Consider the following 18,366-nt stretch of genomic DNA (forward strand, 5'->3'; position numbering starts at 1 on the left):
TTTCTGTTTCCTATTGCTTAGATACTCCCTTATCCACTGGAGCACCTTACCTTTTACTCCTGCCTGCTGCTCCAACTTTTGTAACAGCCTTTTGTGAGGTACTGTGTCAAAGGCTTTCTGACTGTCCAAGAAAATGCAGTCTGCCCACCCTTCCCTTTCCTGTCTAATTTGTGTTGCTTGGTCATAGAATTCTATTAGGCCTGTGAGGCACAATTTACCATCTCTGAACCCATGCTGGTGGTGTTACAAAGCTGTTTCCCTTCAGATGCTCTACGAGCCTTTTCCTCACAATCTTCTCCATCATTTTGTATGGTATTCAAGTTAGGGAAACTGGCCTGTAGTTCAGTGCCTCTTGCCTGTCACCCTTTTTGCAAATTGGGACTACATTAGTTGTCTTCCAGCTTTCCAGAAGGTCTTCCATTTCCAGTGACCTGTTATACACCGTAGAGAGTTGCACACTTAGTGCTTCTGCACCTTCTTTTAAAATCCACGGTGAGATTCTGTCAGGCCCAACAGCCTTTGACACATTCAGCTCCAACAGATTCCTTTTGACCTCATCACTGGTGAGGTAAAATTCCTCCAAGGTTGTTCGGTTTGCCTCCTCATTTAGTGCAGGGACCTCTCCTTGTTCTATTGTGAAGACCTTCTGGAATCTCTCTTGTTGAATTCTTCACACACCTCTTTGTCATTCTCTGTGCATCTGTTCTCCCCTTTTCTCAGTTTCATCACTTGTTCCTTCACTGCTGTTTTCCTCCTGATGTGGCTGTGCAGCAGTTTTGGTTGGGTCTTAGCTTTACTCGCGGTGTCATTTTCATACTGTCTCTCTGTTTCTCTCTTCACTCTGATGTACTCATTTCTGGCTCTCTGGTATCTCTCCCTGCTCTCTGATGTTCTGTTGTTCCTGTAGTTTCGCCATGTTCTTTTACTCAATTGCTTTGCTGCCGCACATTCTTGGTTGAACCACGGATTCTTCTGTTGCTTTTCATTTTTCACTTTTTGGACTGGGATAAACCTGTCTGCAGCTTCCTGACACTTCTGAGTGACATAATCCATCATATCCTGTACAGTCTTTTCTCTGAGTTCTGTTTCCCATGGTATTCCCATTAGGAAGTTCCTCATCTCGTCATATTTTCCTCTTCGGTAATTTAGTCTTCTTCCTTCCAATCCCATCCTTGGATAGGTTATTCCTACTTCAACCAGATACTCAAATATCAATGTGTGTGTGTGAGTGTGTGTGTGTGTGTGTGTGTGTGTGTGTGTGTGTGTGTGTGTGTGTGTGTGTGTGTGTGTGTGTGTGTGTGTGTGTGTGTGTGTGTGGGTGTGGGTGTATGTGTACTCACCTAATTGTGCTTGCGGGGGTTGAGCTCTGGCTCTTTGGTCCCGCCTCTCAACCGTCAATCAACTGGTGTACAGATTCCTGAGCCTATTGGGCTCTATCATATCTACATTTGAAACTGTGAATGGAGTCAGCCTCCACCACATCACTTCCTAATGCATTCCATTTGCTAACTACTCTGACACTGAAAAAGTTCTTTCTAACGTCTCTGTGGCTCATTTGGGTACTCAGCTTCCACCTGTGTCCCCTTGTTCGCGTCCCACCTTCCACGTCCCACGTCCGTCGTGTGTGTGTGTGTGTGTGTGTGTGTGTGTGTGTGTGTGTGTGTGTGTGTGTGTGTGTGTGTGTGTGTGTGTGTGTGTGTGTGTGTGTGTGTGTGAGTGTGTGTGTGTGTGTGTGTGTGTGTGTGTGTGTGTGTGTGTGTGTGTGTGTGTGTGTGTGTGTGTGTGTGTGTGTGTGTGTGTGTGTGTGTGTGGGTGTATGTGTGTGTGTGTGTGTGTGTGTGTGTGTGTGTGTGTGTGTGTGTGTGTGTGTGTGTGTGTGTGTGTGTGTGTGTGTGTGTGTGTGTGTGTGTGTGTGTGTGTGTGTGTGTGTGTGTGTGTGTGTGTGTGTGTGTGTGTGTGTGTGTGTGTGTGTGTGTGTGTGTGTGTGTGTGTGTGTGTGTGTGTGTGTGTGTGTACTTCCCTAGTTGTATTCCCCTAGTTGAACAGACGCAAATGTAAACCAAACCATGTGAGTGTATTTACTATTTCTGTGTGTACTTCTCTAGTTGTATTCGCCTAGTTGTGCCCCCACGTAAGCACAATTAGGGTTACACCCCTCGAACACCGAGGTGAGGACAACTAGGTGAGCTCACACACACACACACAAAAACATTCTTCCACTGCTAGATGAGGCCCAAAAACTGAAGCTCGACCCCACGTAAGCACAATTAGGGTTACATCACACAAACACAGACGCCCATCCCTGATAATCGCATTTAATTAGATGCCTATCACTGATAATCACATTTAAGTAGCGATTAAGTACTGATAAGCACACTTATCCACTGAGAGGCGGTACCCAAGAACTGAAGCTCGACCCCACGTAAGCACAATTAGGTTTACACCACAGAAACGAAGATGCCCATTACTGATAATCGCTATTAATTAGCGATTAAGTACTGATAAGCACACTTAATGTATGCACTAAGCATGTTCCTAGATATCATATCTGATAACAACACCCATTACATCAGATCTGGAGCGATAAAAATTGGGTCGCCCTATTTTAAAAAACTGGGTAGCCCTGCAACCCCAGACCCTGTCTGTTTGACCCTGTCAAATCGGGAACTACCCCTGTCAAATCGGGAACTACCCCTGTCAAATCGGGAACTATCCCTGTCAAATCGGGAACTACCCCTGTCAAATCGGGAACTACTACCGCAGGTATTTGTTCAGCTCTAAACACAGGCAGAAACATGTTGTCTCGCCCCGGAGGAGGAGAAACCGTGCTGTCTGTGAGCACCAGACCAACGCTGTGTGCCTACCAATGCTGTTTGCTGACCAACGCTGAGTCAACCAATGCTGTATGCTACCAATGCTGAGTGCTGATCAATGCTGTGTGCTGACTAAAGCTGTGTGCTGACTGAAGCTGTGTGCTGACTGGAGCTTTGTGCTAACTGAAGCTGTGTGCTGAGGAATCTGGGATATCTGCTAATTCTGTGTACAAAACGACGCTTTGATGCTGTGTACAAAACCTGATGTTTTGTGTACGAAACGATGCTCTGTGCTACACAATTCATGCTGATGATGCTGTGAACTGTCTGCTGTGTTGACAGTGCTGAAAACTCAGCAAACTACTGCTGCCAACTGCTGTGCAGCTGTGAGTAGGAACAACATCACATGTACACAAAGTTAGGCAAGAGGTCAGTTGCTGCTGTATTGTGCACTGTTGTGAACTTTACTATAAATTACTTGTGTGTTTTGCAAAATTGAAGTAATTACAGTGAATTCTTAACTAACATATACAGTGCAGTAAGTGTTTAGTATTCTGAGGAACATTAAAGTGATAAGTTTACATTTATACAGTAAAAATGGCAAATATACCACAGTTTCCTGCATTTGATCCTGAATGTGACCAGAGAAACCTGTCACAGAGGTGGACCAAATGGCTTAAAAGGTTTGAAAATTTGTTAATAGTTTCAGACATCAGAAAGAAAGAAAGAAAGAAAGAAAGAAAGAAAGCGTGCCTTTCTACTTCATTATGTAGGTGATCGAGTTTGTGACATCTTTGACACACTGAAAGACACTGGTGGTGCCAAAGATTATGACATTGCCAAAGCCAAATTAACTGCACATTTCAAACCTAGTCAAAACACTGCTATGGAAATTATGCATTTCAGGAGAGCCAAACAACTCTCTAATGAAACTGTAGATCAATACCACACACGCCTAGAGGGTTTAGCAGCCCATTGTGAGTTTGCTGATGTTGACAAAGAAATCAAACAGCAAATAATTGAAACATGCACATCGACTCATCTCCCTCGAAGAGCTCTAGAACTTGATGATGACAGTTCTCTTACCAAGATACTGGATATGGCTCGTCGAATGGAAGATGCTGCACGTGATGCTCGTGTCATGGAGTGCAGTGCCAACAACGGTTCTGCCACTGTTAATAATGATGAGGTACGTAAGGTTCAGGGAGGATACCGTGATCATAGAAGATATCATGGCAAATCCAACAACAATTTGAGCCAAAAACCACATCACAACTGGGGTCATGGAACAAGACTCAAGCAGTCATAACGACCCACATCAGAGGGTGTCAACAATAAATGTTACAATTGTGGAGGAGACTACCCACACCAAGATAATGTTTGTGCCGCTCAAGGTAAGAAGTGCTATGAGTGTGGAAAACTAGGTCATTTTAGTGCTATGTGTCTTTCCGCACTATAGAAACCACAGCCAGTGAATAAAAACATTGTACAAGGATCATGTCATAGGGATCGAGGAGGCAAACGCAGTATTGCACCTCATATCCAGAATGTTAATAATATACAAGACAACATGTCATTACAACCAGTCTCAGATGACTGAATGTGATTCACTGTCATCTGAGAGGACCCAACTCTGCAAACAACAGTGGATCGATGCATTGACTAAGAAAAAGTTTCCACGCATCCCACCCCTCAGGAGTTGACCAAGATGCATTCAAAACACTTGAACGCATCCAGACAGAATTAAGTGTTACGCAAAAACGCGACACTGTGCTGCGAAGTACTCGTATCGTCATTCCAGCAGTTCTCCAGCAGCGAGCTCTGAAGGTTGCACATCAAGGACACCAAGGTCTTGTTAGGACCAAACAGCTGCTACGAGAAAAGGTGTGGTTTCCTGGCATTGATGGTCAAGCAAAGGACATGCATGATGCCTGTGTCCCTTGCCAAGCTGAAGTGGATACCTCAAGACCAACACCTCTACAACCTTCACCACTACCTGCTGCACCATGGACGGAAGTATCGATGGACTTCTGCGGACCGCTACCAACTGGAGAGTACTTGATGGTAGTCATTGATGATCACTCACGTTGTCCAGAAGTAGAAATCATCACTTCCACATCTGCAAAGGCTGTCATCCCGAAACTCGACAAGATCTTTTCAAATTTTGGCATTCCTGAAGTTGTCAAGATGGACAATGGACCGCCATTTAATGGACAAGACTTCGTCAACTTTGCTGAGCATATTGGATTCAAACACTGCCGTGTGATGCCACTACATCCTTAAGCAAATGGAGAAGTTGAGAGATTCATGCAACCTCTCATGAAAGTGGTATGCTGGGCTCATGCCGAAGGACGATCCTTAAAACAAGCTATGTATGCTTTCCTCAGGAACTACCGTGCAACACCAAATGGAGCACTGGGCAAGTCGCCTGGTGAACTCTTATTTGGACGTCCTATGAAGATCACACTATCTGTCATGCCAGCTAAAGTAACGAATAAACGTCTCGCTCAGAAGGATGCACTAGCCAAGGGCAAAATGAAAATTGCTCATGATCAACGTGCAAAGGAACAATTCATAAAGGTTGGAGACATTGTTCTAGTTAAAAAGAAAAAAGAGGGAAAGCTAGATATGCCGTATGATACAAAACCATATAAAGTGATTAGTGTAAAAGGAACTATGGTAACAGCGAGTAATAGAGATCATAGTATAACACGTAATATGGCCTATTTCAAAGTGATTCCAACTAGTGTAGAAAATGAAGTGCAAAGTCGTATAAACGATAAAGAAAAAATGACTAATAACTCAAGAAACAATTCATCAAGGGATATTCTTGTGTTTAAGGATTCTCGTCCTAAACGTCATGTTAAACGCCCTACGCTATTTGATGATTAATTGTATTCCTATGTAATGCAAAGTATTTACTTATTATGCTAAATTAAATTTAATATTGCTTGAATATTGCAGATCTCTCATTCAATATTTTATAACTTTGTAGTACAATTTCTTTCATTTTTGTTTAACATTGAATATGTATTTTAAACATTGTGGAATCCTGTGTGATAAAGATTAGATTTAAATTCTTTGTGTGCTTAAGTAAAGTTAAATGTATGCAACATCTTTTGATATGTTAATAACTTACTTTGTGTCAATAACTTTGCTTTGTGCTATAAGCATGGTAGACATCCTGTATTCATTCTTTTTAAAGAAAAGGAGGGATGTCATGTTTATAGCAAACGGCACCATCCGTTTGTATGTGCTGCGTTTCATACACGAGCGGTAAGTAAACAATAGAGAGCGTACAGGACGCCCGCTAAGCTTGGACGCTGCTAGTCATGTATCATTATAAGTATCAGTAACCAAGCAATGGCTTTATATCAACCCTACGACCAAGACTTCCCCAGCAACACACAACACCACAAGCCCCTCCGGCTCTGATCTTCTAGTACTGTCCTTGATCATGAGCACGCCACCTCTTGATGTTCTTAGTCACTTCCACATCCTCGCGGTTGAATGACCGTCACTGGCATTTCCTTCCATCCTCCCCAGACCCTGTCTATTCATCCGAGCCCGCTACCGCGATCCCTTCCACCCTCCGGAGACTGTTTGTCCGTGCCTGCTGCCGCGACCCCTTCCATCCTCCCCAGACCCTGTCTATTCGTCTGTGCTCGCTACCGCGATATCTTCCATCCTCCCCAGATCCTGTCTGTTCATCCGTGCCCCTCCTACCGTGACCCCTTCCATTCTCCCCCAGACCCCTGTCTGTTCGTCCATACCCCCTACTGCGACCCCGGTTTGGTGCCTTCTATTGATAATTACTTACTTACTTACTTGTCTGTGCCCCCTACTGTGACCCTTTCCATCCTCCCGAGACCCTGTCTGTTCGTCCGGTCCCCCTACTGCGACCCCTTCCATCCTTCCTTCTCTGCTGACTTCACATCTGCCTCCCCAACCCTGATTTTACTGATCCATTTCATGATCTCCCCCTTGTGTTCTGTCTTTATACTTCATCCATAATTTTTGTTGTAACTGTTGTTGTTCTTCACAATGTCTCTCTTTTAGTGGAATACAAGTGGTTTTTATGCCAATTTTAATGACTTGCTTCTTGTGATCTCTCAGTTTTAACCACTTTGTGTATGCCTCCAGAAGCTGGTGCCTAGTGCTCGTCCTGGTAATTTCCGAGGGTATTCCTCGCTACCGTCCTCTCTAGCTCCATTTCCTGAAAAAGGATTCCTTTTTCGGATTTCTACCCAGTTATTCATTTCACAGTCTGCAGCCATTGACAAGATCGTCGGTCTGGCATTATGGGTAACAAACTGTGTTCTCTTAAGGGTAACCTCTCCCCATGGCCTTCCTCGCGCCACTCTAAAAGATAGTGTCAAACAACTCTGGCTAAGCTTAGTATTGACCACGTTTACTGAATTCTTGAACACCAAATAGAGCAACGCCCTGTTCCTTATTGTCTGAGCTGTATTCTTTTACTTACAGCTGTGCACCTTCTCGTAGAATGTCCCTGCCAGGATGATCATAAGTCTTTACTTTCCTAATATCTCTCCAGATCACTTGCCCCTCGATACGCTCTTATGTGAGTTCAATAATTTTGATGTTGGTTGCCTTATGTACTTTTGTTTTCGGATTGGTTTCCTAATTAATATTTAGCGCCTTTTAAAGATCCATTGACACGGGTGGTGCTACATAGTCTTCCGGCCTGGTGCCTTTTTTTGATAATGACTTATTTATCTCGGGACATGAATAAAATAATTTTTTGCTGGGTCACCTTTTTTTGTGTAAAGGACTTCCCTCATTGATTTAGCTACTTCTCAGAGAATATACTTTTATATTTAGTTGAAAAGATTGTGTGCAGTCAGTTTATGTGTGTACATGCTAGTGCTCACAACTATAGTGAGTGTCGCCACGGTTTAATATCTTCAGTGGAGGTTGTGAGTGAGGCAAATTTGTGACTATAGCAGTCAAGTTACTGTAAATGCTTTGTTGAAGGAATAACTTTATATGTGATTACTAGCTGTACCCGGCCACGCCTTGCTGTGGCATGCGTTGCTGAGCCACAGCAACCTTCCCCTGTCACTTAGTCCTCCCCACCATTCCCCCCTCCCCTATCTCCTCGTTCTCAAAACCATTCCTCACTTTCCCGTTCCCTCGTCCTCCCCATCATTCCTTCCCTCCTTCATCCCTTTGTCCTCCCCTGCATCCCCCACTCCACCATCCCCTCGTCCTCCTAACCATTCCCCACTCCACCGTTCCCTCATTCTCCCCATCATTCCCCACTCTCCCGTACCGGGGGAGTGGGAATTGGGAAAATTGGGAACTTCAAATGATCTAATGTTCCCATCACTGAAATATAAGAAAAACAGTTAAAAAAACGAAATGAACAAAATGAAAGAATAAAAAAAATAAACACTACTCACAAAATGAACGGTATGGTAAACAACACAGCTCAATTCCAATGCAATGTCACACAAAATAATTAAATCAAAATGAAAATTAATCGAAATCTATGAAAATTCAATTTATCAATGAAATTGGAAACATTGAAATGGAATCGTAACATATTTAGTATAGTGTGTGTTGCTATTATGCACAACAGATGGTGCTATTTAAAAAAAAGGATGTTTTTTACCTGTCACAGGTGTGGCATCTATATAGTAGGTATATCAAAACACGCATGCATTCGAATGGAACATTGTGTCCAAATTTCAAAGCAATCGGTGAAGAAAGTTCAGAGATTTACAGCGTGTATTGCTCTTATTTCCAACAGATGGGATTGTTTAAAAAAAAGGCATGTTTTTTCCCTGTCATAGGCGCGGCATGTATATGGTAGGTATATAAAAACACGCGCCTATTCGAATGCAACGTTGTGTCAAAATTTCAAAGCAATCGGTAAAGAGGTTTCGAAGATTTCCCTCACATGAAAAACACATGAAAACCACAGTTTTTCAACAAAGCATGTTTTTCCCCAGCACAGACCTGTCATCTATATAGTATGTATATAAAACCTCGCTCGGATGCAAAAATGAACGTTGTGTCAAAATTTCAAAGCAATCGGTGAAGAACTTTCGGCGATTAGCGATTTTGAACAAACGAACATTTACATTTTTATTTATATAGATTTATTCATTATCCAATACCGGCACTGTGTATTAAACTTGTATAATGAAGAGTGTTCACACACGTCCTGGCCTGAGGCCAGACTATTTTGGTTATCTTGAGATGATTTCGAGGCTTAGCGTCCCTGCGGCCCGGTCCTCGACCAGGCCTCCTTTTTGTTACACACACCCCTAGGAAGCAGCCCGTAGTGGCTGTCTAACTGCCGGGTACCTATTTACTGGTAGGTAACAGGGGCATCAGGGTAAAAGACACTTTTTGTCCATTTGTCTCCGCCTCCACCGGGGATCGAACCCGGAACGTCAGGACTACGAATCCGAGGCACTGCCCACTCAGCTGGTAACTCAAGGTTTAAAGCACTTTGCCTCATATCTGAATGAAAGCTACTGAGTCATTAGTGGGCTAAAACTAATACGTGTCTGAAACATGTGTTACAGAAGGGTGCACATTATTCACATAACGCTGGCTTGAGTGTGTATGTTATGTTCTCTCTGGTAGAGAACTCCTACATACTCACCACGCCTGCCACTGGCGCTCGTGGCCGTCCAGCTGAAGCAGACTACTTTACAACAAGGTAAAACGGGGCACATACTGATAAGTTTGAGAGCACAAGGTGTTTGACTATCTTCTGGGAGACAAGTGTGTGTCCTAACAGAGTTCATAGCATGCGCAATATACATTTTTAGAGATATCCTGAGAATTCATACATCCATGTGGTGGAGTCTATTGTAAATCTCGCATACTTGCCCCGCCAGAATTGCCTCATCTCATTTCTTTAACCCAAGTCAAATATATATCTTTGGGTACGCATGTAACTTGCCTGTTGTCCATTGACAAGGGTGTTGGAGGCGAGGATGGCCACCACCCACTCCAGGACCAGCCAGGCCGACGTCTTCATGTTGACGGTGATGACCCTGCACAACTGTCATCTGCTGATGACACCACCAGGACGCCACCACTGCTGCTAAGCTGCGAAGACCTCTCGGCAAATTCTCAGTCACTAACACTGGAAATTTTGTTAACTCCGTTGGCACTACAACATCCTGCTCCGGATGACAGCGCACAAGCAAGTGCTCATCATACGAGTTATGGCAGTTGTTCATACCAGGTTTCATGTCCTATCTACATATGCTTGTTTCGTGTATCTAACGCTCCATGTAACATGCTTATCCATCAGCCAATCTTCCCTTGTTTGTAGCGGCTGATTTGTCGGCACGTAGCGTATAAAAATAGATAAATTTTATATCAAGACAATCAAAATGTTCGATTATCACAAATATTGAGTGAGTGCGTGTCACAGCAGTACGGAGACCCCGTACCTCCTCGAGCATCATCGTTTCAATATGAAGATCTCTAAATTTAAATTCAAATTCAGATTTTCAAATTCAAATTCAAAATTCAAATTTTTCATTCAGGTTAAAGTACATACATAGATGAAGAGTTACAAACATAATGTTGGATGTATAGATAGAGCTAGTACGGTACATACAATACCTAAAGCCACTAATAAGCACAGCGTTTCGGGCAAGGTGTGGGAGAAAAAAAAAAGAGACTTAGACTAAAACTTAATAGTAATTGAGATTAAAGTAAAAATTGTGTTAAAAAAAGGAATAATAAAATAATATCTCCTGGGATATTTATTTATTTATTTATTTATTTATTTATACAAGAAATAAATAAAAAATACATTGGGTTTACGAGAGTACATAGAATTGATGTTTTACGTTCTTGCAAAGCCATAAACACGCATAGCGTTTCGGGCAGAGAACATCATCGCTGAATTTACACGAGGGTCACTAACACTTTAGTGCCTCGAAGAGGACAGGAAGCCGGCGGCTTGTCGAAGGTCCCCCATTTTACCTGAAGATTTTTTCTAGCTGGATTTTAAAGTTCAGCAGAGTTTTGGCATTTAAGGCTTCGGCGGGTAAGTGGTTCCATGGGTTAATAACCCTCTGGGTGAAAAAGTATCTCCTATTTTCAGTCCTACATTGTGGCTTGTTTAGCGTGAAACTGTTGCTCCATGTTTGTGTTACATCTGACCTTTTGAAGAAATTGTCTTGATCAACATCCTCTAAATTATTCAATATTTTAAAAGTTTCAATGAGATCCGCCCTGCCACGCCTGGTTTGCAGTGTTGTTAGCCCTGTGGCCCTCAACCGTTCATGGTACAAGAGTTGATTCAGTTGCCCGGTGTTGAACTTTCTCGAGAGTATGTCCTTCAGAAGATGAGAGCTCCATGCTTGGATACAATAATCCAAGTGTTAATTGTCTAGATGATATAGACTATGGTGACTATATGCACCAGAGATTTATGCAACTGAATCACTACCTTTTTTTCTTAAAGTCAAAGGTACTCTTCATTATTCCTAGGGTTTGGTTAGCTTCTTTATTTCTGCGCCTACCTGCTATGCAACTGTCTGTGAAAGGTGGATTTTCAGTGAACAGACTGGGGGGTCATGACCTAGCTGACAACGGCCAACCCCCTGTTGTCAGGTGGGACACTACGTTGGCTTCAACATATGGTCACACCACTAGCATCCTCCACCAAGCTCCACACTTGATTTTTCAGATTTATGCTGTTACAATTTTTCAAGATCCTTAGCTAGGCTAGGTCGGGTGTCACAACCCTTCAGATGAACTCTTTCTTAATCGGGACTCTCTGAAGGCGAATTCTACGCAGCTTTTGTTAGACCTATACTGAAATGCGGCTCTGGATTGTGATCTACAACTTGTGAAGCAGAAAACCTTAAATTGAAGAAGTGCAAAGGTTTGCGACTAGATTAGTCCCTGAGCTAAGAGGGTTAAGCTACGAGGATAGGTTGAAGGAATACGACCTCCCAACTCTGGAGGACAAGAAATATAATAGAAATGATCACAACATACAAGATACAAAGGGAAATAGAGAAAGTGAACAAGGATAGCCTCTTTAAAATGAAAGGTTAGACAAGAGGACACAAATGGACTTGGAAACTAAAATGAATCAAAGAAATGCAAGGAAATACTCGTACCTATACGGGTGGTCAAGAATTCGAGTGTGAGAATAATAAATATATAATGCAGCGGGTACATCAAGGATAGTAGGCGGGGGGGGGGGGGCGATAAAGAACTTGACCTACCTTCCCCGTAGACAGTTATTAGGTAAGTTCAAGGTATGATGAAATAATAGATGAACGTAAACTGTGCGAATATTTATTAGTGACAATAATTGTATATTCTATACTGCAAAGCAAATCACAAGTAATATCTATAAATCGTTTCTTCAGTCATACATCAACATGGATCCTCAGCCAGTTGAAATTCTGAAGCCTCGCCTTCACAGCTCTCACAAAATCAACTTAATTCGTATACAGCATAAATCAACACCTTATTTTATCCTAGCAGCTTTGATTACACTTATATATACATACTAGCAATACCCGGCCACGCGTTGCTGTGGCTCAGCAACGCATGTGCGTTGCTGAGCCACAGCAACCTTCCCTGTCCCCCAATCCTCCCCACCATTCCCCCCTCACCCGTCTCCACGGTCTCCAAACCATTCCCAACTCCACCGTCCCCTCGTCCTCCCAATTATTTCCCACTCCACCATCCCCTCTTTCTACCCACCATGCCCCACTCCCCTGTCCCTTTGTCCTCCCCACCATTCTCCATTCCCCCATCCTCTCGTCCCCACCATCCCAAACTCTCCCGTCCCCTCGTCCTTCCCCACTCCCTTGTCCCCTCGTCCTCCCCACCATCTCTCACTTCTGTCCCCTCGTCATACTCACCATTCCCCACTCCCTCGTCCGATGCCTTCCCAAATGGTCTGATGTTCCCATCAGAAAATTGGGAACATCAAGTGATCTGATGTTCCCATCACTGAAATATAAGAAAAACAGTTAAAAAATTAAATGAAAATATGAAAAAAAAACTATACTCACGAAATGAACAGCATGGAAAACAGCACAGCTCAATTCACACAAAATAAATACATCAAAATGAAAATAAATACAAATCTATAAAAATTCAATTTATCAATGCAATCAGAAACATTGAAATGGAATTGTAACATGCTTAGTATAGCGTGTGTGTGTGTGTCGCTCTTACATGCAACAAATGGCGCTGTTTTTCAAGAAAAGCTTAGTTTTACCTGTCACAGGTGTGGCATCTATACTTATACTTACGAAATGAACGGTATGGTAAACAACATAGCTCAATTCCAACACAATGTCACACAAAATAATTAAATAAAAAATTAAATAAATAAAAATCTATGAAATTAAATTTATCAATGTAATTGGAAACATTGAAATGGAATTCGTAACATATTTAGTATTGCATGTATGTTGCTATTACATGCAACAGATAGCGCTGTTAAAAAAAAAATGTTTTTATCTGTCACAGGTGTGGCATCTATATAGTAGGTATAGAAAAACATGTGCATATTCGAATGGAACGTTGTGTCAGAATTTCAAAGCAATCGGTGAAGAACTTTTGGAGATTACAGCATGTGCGGCTCTTACGTCCAACAGATGGTGCTGTTTTTCAAAAAGGCATGTTTTTTCCTGTCATAGGTAAGGCATGTATGTAGTATGTACATAAAAATACGCACCTATTCAAATGCAACGTTGTGTCAAAATTTCAAAGCAATCGGTAAAGTGGTTTCGAAGATTTCCCTCACATGAAAAAACACAATTTTTCAGAAAGCATGATTTTTTCCCTCACAGATGTGACATCTATATAGTATATATATAAAAACCCGTTCGGATACGACTGGAACGTTGTGTGAAAATTTCAAAGCAATCGGTGAAGAACTTTCGGAGATTAGCGATTTTGAACAAACGAACATTTACATTCTTATTTATATAGATTGCACATATTAACAAAAATAAAAACATGAATATCATACAAAAGGGAAATGAATATCAATATGGCATAATGTTAAATTTAAATTCCGTGCGTTTTGAATATTTCTACACTATGGAATATTCCTCATCCATTCATAGCCTCGATCAACAGCTTCGGTTCCTTATCAATGCTAGAAATGTTCACCAAAATACAGATGGGGCTATATTCACCCTCACAGTTCCAGATGATCACCTTCAGTGTTCATGCCAGATGTATAATGACGGTAGCCCCACCACTGATCTACGGTGATGGTTGACCCACCACTGATCTATGGTGACGGTAGCCCCACCACTGATCTATGGTGATAGGAGCCCCACCACTGATCTATTGTGACAGGATCCCCACCACTGATCTATAGTGGCTATAGCCCCACTACTAATCTATGATGACTATAGGCCCACTACTGATCTATGATGACTATAGCCCCACTACTGATCTGTGGTTACTATAGCCCCACTACTGATCTATGGTGACGAGATATATATATATATATATATATATATATATATATATATATATATATATATATATATATATGTATATATATATATATATATATATATATATATATATATATATATATATATATATATATATATATATATATACTGTATATATATATATTTGTATTGTATCCCCCTCCTGTATTGGAGGGGATCCTAACATTCCCTCTAATGCGTTATGCGTGGTTTCCTCCGAGGCTATGGGTCCCCCTTCTTCCAGCTAGAGGTGGTACTCCCTTCCATATTTAAAAAAAAAATATATATATATGTATATATATATATATATATATATATATATATATATATATATATATATATATATATTTATATATATATATATATATATATATATATATGTATATATATATATATATATATATATATATATATATATATATATATATATATATATATATATATATATATATATATATATATATGTATTGGGGAATACAAACCTGGATATGCGTATGGAAATGTCAAGACACACAAGCCTGGAAACCCACTTCGGCCAATCATCAGCCAAATACCCATACCCACGTACAGACTGGCAAAACGACTCAACGGCTTGCTGACTCCTTATGTCCCTTGCGCCTTCAGCCTGAAGTCTCCAAAGGAATTTGTTGACTTACTGTGGGAACACAGGCCGCAGGGATAAGAGCCTCGTTGGACGTAGAATCACTGTTTACCAACGTACCTGTGGATGAAACAATCGGGATGATAGCAGACAGAGTGTATCGTGATCTGGCCAGTACTCCTCTTGACATACCAAAAAACATTCTAAGGAAACTTCTCCAAGCTTGTACTAAAGAGGCACCCTTCTTGAGCCCGGATGGGCACATGTATAAGCAAGTAGATGGGGTTGCCATGGGTTCTCCCCTAGGTGTCCTGTTTGTGAACTTCTACATGGGTACCATCGAACAGAAGGTCTTAGTCGACATGAACTAGAAACCGGCCATATACTGCAAGTATGTTGACGACATTTTTACACAGGTACCTGATGTCAGGCATCTGCAGGAGCTAAAAGAGGCATTTGAGCGGAATTATGTGTTGCGTTTCACTTACGAGATGGAGAAGGATGGGAAGCTGCCCTCTCTAGATGTAACAGTCATGGAAAGGAGCGGAAGTTTTCACACTGCAGTCTACACTAAGGAAACAAACATAGGAATGTGCCTGAATGCCAACAGTGACTGCCCAGACAGGTACAAGAAGTGTGTTGTTAACGCTTATGTCGACCGTGCTCTCAGCCACAGCTCAGGATGTAAGCAAGTCGATGAAGAACTCTGTAGGGTAAGGCAGGTCCTAGTCAACAACGGCTTCTCCAATGGTTTCGTGGAAGACATCATAAAAAGGAAGGTGAAATGCCATGCAACCTTCTGAATCGACAACTAACACAACACCTTTACCCCCTATTAGACTATTTTACAGGAACTTCTTTTCCACAACTCATAAAACGGAGGAAAGGGTCCTGAAAGATATTGTTAATAGGAACGTTATCCCTACAGACAAAAATCAGAAGATACAATTGACGATTTATTATAAAACCAAAAAAACGGCCAACCTACTCATGAGAAACTCTCCAGACACAAAGCAGAATGTATTAAAAGAGACCAACGTCATCTATGCCTTCAAATGCCCACTTGAGGACTGTAAGCCTCAAAGAACTCAGTATATAGGCAAGACAACAACATCTCTTTCCAGGCGATTAACGATGCATAAGCAACAGGGCTCCATTAAGGAACATATAATCTCTTCCCACAACCAGACCATCACCAGAGAAATCTTAACAAACAACACAGAAATCATCGATAGATACAGCGATAGCAGGCGGCTTGGCATCTGCGAGGCACTACACATCAAGAAGTCAACACCAGCAATCAACAGCCAATTAATGCACAACTATATTCTACCCACTTCAAGATTCCGCACAAATATAGAAGCATCGATAAATATGGTCTAATAGGCCCGTTGCAGTTACTTCCATTCTTCCCTTTCATTTACCCAATTTATACCCATTGTTTCGTGTTCTGTGTTGTGTTGAAAGTTTTGTTCACCTCATCCAAAACTGTTGTAACATATCACCTCACCCAAATGCAGGTATATAAGATGAAAGCTGTTTAAATTATAGCATAGTAAAACTCTGTTTAGTGTTTGCAGGTTATAGTTGTGTGTGTGTAAACTAAAGTCTTTGAAAATGTAAAAAGTTATTACGAAACTCGTTCAAGTGCCGCGTCAGACTAGAAATAAAAATGAATTTTGGAGAATTGATTTTTTAATTACCATCGACAGCGAAAAGAAACAAGAAATATTGAGAAAATTCGTGTTAGAGTTATTAATCTTACTTGTAAGGTCATATTTAATAATATATATATGTATATATATATATATATATATATATATATATATATATATATATATATATATATATATATATATATATATATATATATATATATATATATATATATATATATATATATATATATATATATGTCGTACCTAGTAGCCAGAACGCACTTCTCAGCCTACTATGCAAGGCCTGATTTGCCTAATAAGCCAAGTTTTCCTAAATTAATATATTTTCTCTAATTTTTTTCTTATGAAATGATAAAGCTACCCATTTCATTATGTATGAGGTTAATTTTATTTTATTGGAGTTAAAATTAACGTAGATATATGACCGAACCTAACCAACCCTACCTAACCTAACCTAACCTATCTTTATAGGTTAGGTTAGGTTAGGTAGCCGAATACGTTAGGTTAGGTTAGGTTAGGTAGGTTAGGTAGTCGAAAAAACATTAATTCATGAAAACTAGGCTTATTAGGCAAATCGGGCCTTGCATAGTAGGCTGAGAAGTGAGTTCTGGCTACTAGGTACGATATATATATATATATATATATATATATATATATATATATACATATATATATATATATATATATATATATATATATATATATATATATATATATATATATATTAGGGGTACCACCTATGGTGCAATTGCAGGGACCCACATCCTCGAAAAAGAAAACAAAGAGCATTCAGAGAAGATCTTGTGGATTCTCACTGAATACTTTATTCTTTTCCACTCCTACCACCCCTATTATTTTTTTTGTGTTTTGTTTTATTTTGTTTTATTTTATTGCAATGCTACAGTTTACAGAGAACACACGCACGCACACAAACCTCAGCACTGAAACAAGGATAATCAAGAAACTAACAACGTTATATGGAGGACCTATGGCAATTCCACGACCAAGAGATGGCTTCCTGAACCTTGCAGGAATCAACCTCACTGAGGACCAAGTCACTCTCCTAAATCTGGGTATAAACTGTCACGTTATGTCCAGACCGAGTGAGATGGCCCGGAAAGTGGAGTTGGAGATTCTGTTGGACGACATATTCGACCTCGAAGCACAAAAGAAGGTCACCACCAAAGATACCTAACCTAACCTAACCTATCTTTATAGGTTAGGTTACGTTAGGTAGCCGAAAAAGTTAGGATAGGTTAGGTAGGTTAGGTAGTCTAAAAACAATTAATTCCTGAAAACTTGGCTTATTATGCAAATTGGGCCTTGCATAGTAGGCTGAGAAGCACGTTCTGGCTACTAGGTACTACATATATATATATATATATGACGTATGACGTCGACCAAGCTGACGAGGCGTTTGACATGCCATCTTCAATCTGGTGCCCCTAGGAATCACATGAGACAAGCCCATGACATTACTCTAACCAGAGAAATGTTGAACAAGAATACCTGCATAATAGACAAAACCCAAGATGCAAGAAGATTACAAATTCTTGAGGCAATTCATATAAGAATAGAGCGACCTACCATGAACACCCAAATCACGGAACTATTTACTCTACCCACCATGAGAGTAAGGACAAGACAAGAACATATCGATGCCAACACAGAAGACAATGTCCAACATAATAGGCCAATTACACTGGATTAATCTTTGTGTTTAGATAGGAGCTGCCTCGTATGGGTCAATAAGCCTTCTGCAGCCTCTATGTTTCACCTCACATTTATCC

The 18,366-nt window shown here is 40.9% G+C and overlaps 1 protein-coding gene across 1 annotated transcript in view; it reads right to left on the reverse strand.

Moving 5' to 3' along the window:
- LOC138364389 (axoneme-associated protein mst101(2)-like) overlaps positions 1–9,831 on the reverse strand; it is a 63,264-nt gene extending 53,433 nt beyond the window's left edge. The window contains exon 1 of the mRNA XM_069324008.1: positions 9,754–9,831. Within this exon, the coding sequence (XP_069180109.1) occupies positions 9,754–9,831 (78 nt within the window). The remainder of the gene's footprint in view (positions 1–9,753) is intronic.
- Between the last annotated feature and the right edge of the window lie 8,535 nt (positions 9,832–18,366).

Source organism: Procambarus clarkii, chromosome 13 (assembly GCF_040958095.1).
Source record: "Procambarus clarkii isolate CNS0578487 chromosome 13, FALCON_Pclarkii_2.0, whole genome shotgun sequence".
Classification (NCBI taxonomy): Eukaryota; Metazoa; Arthropoda; class Malacostraca; order Decapoda; family Cambaridae; genus Procambarus; species Procambarus clarkii.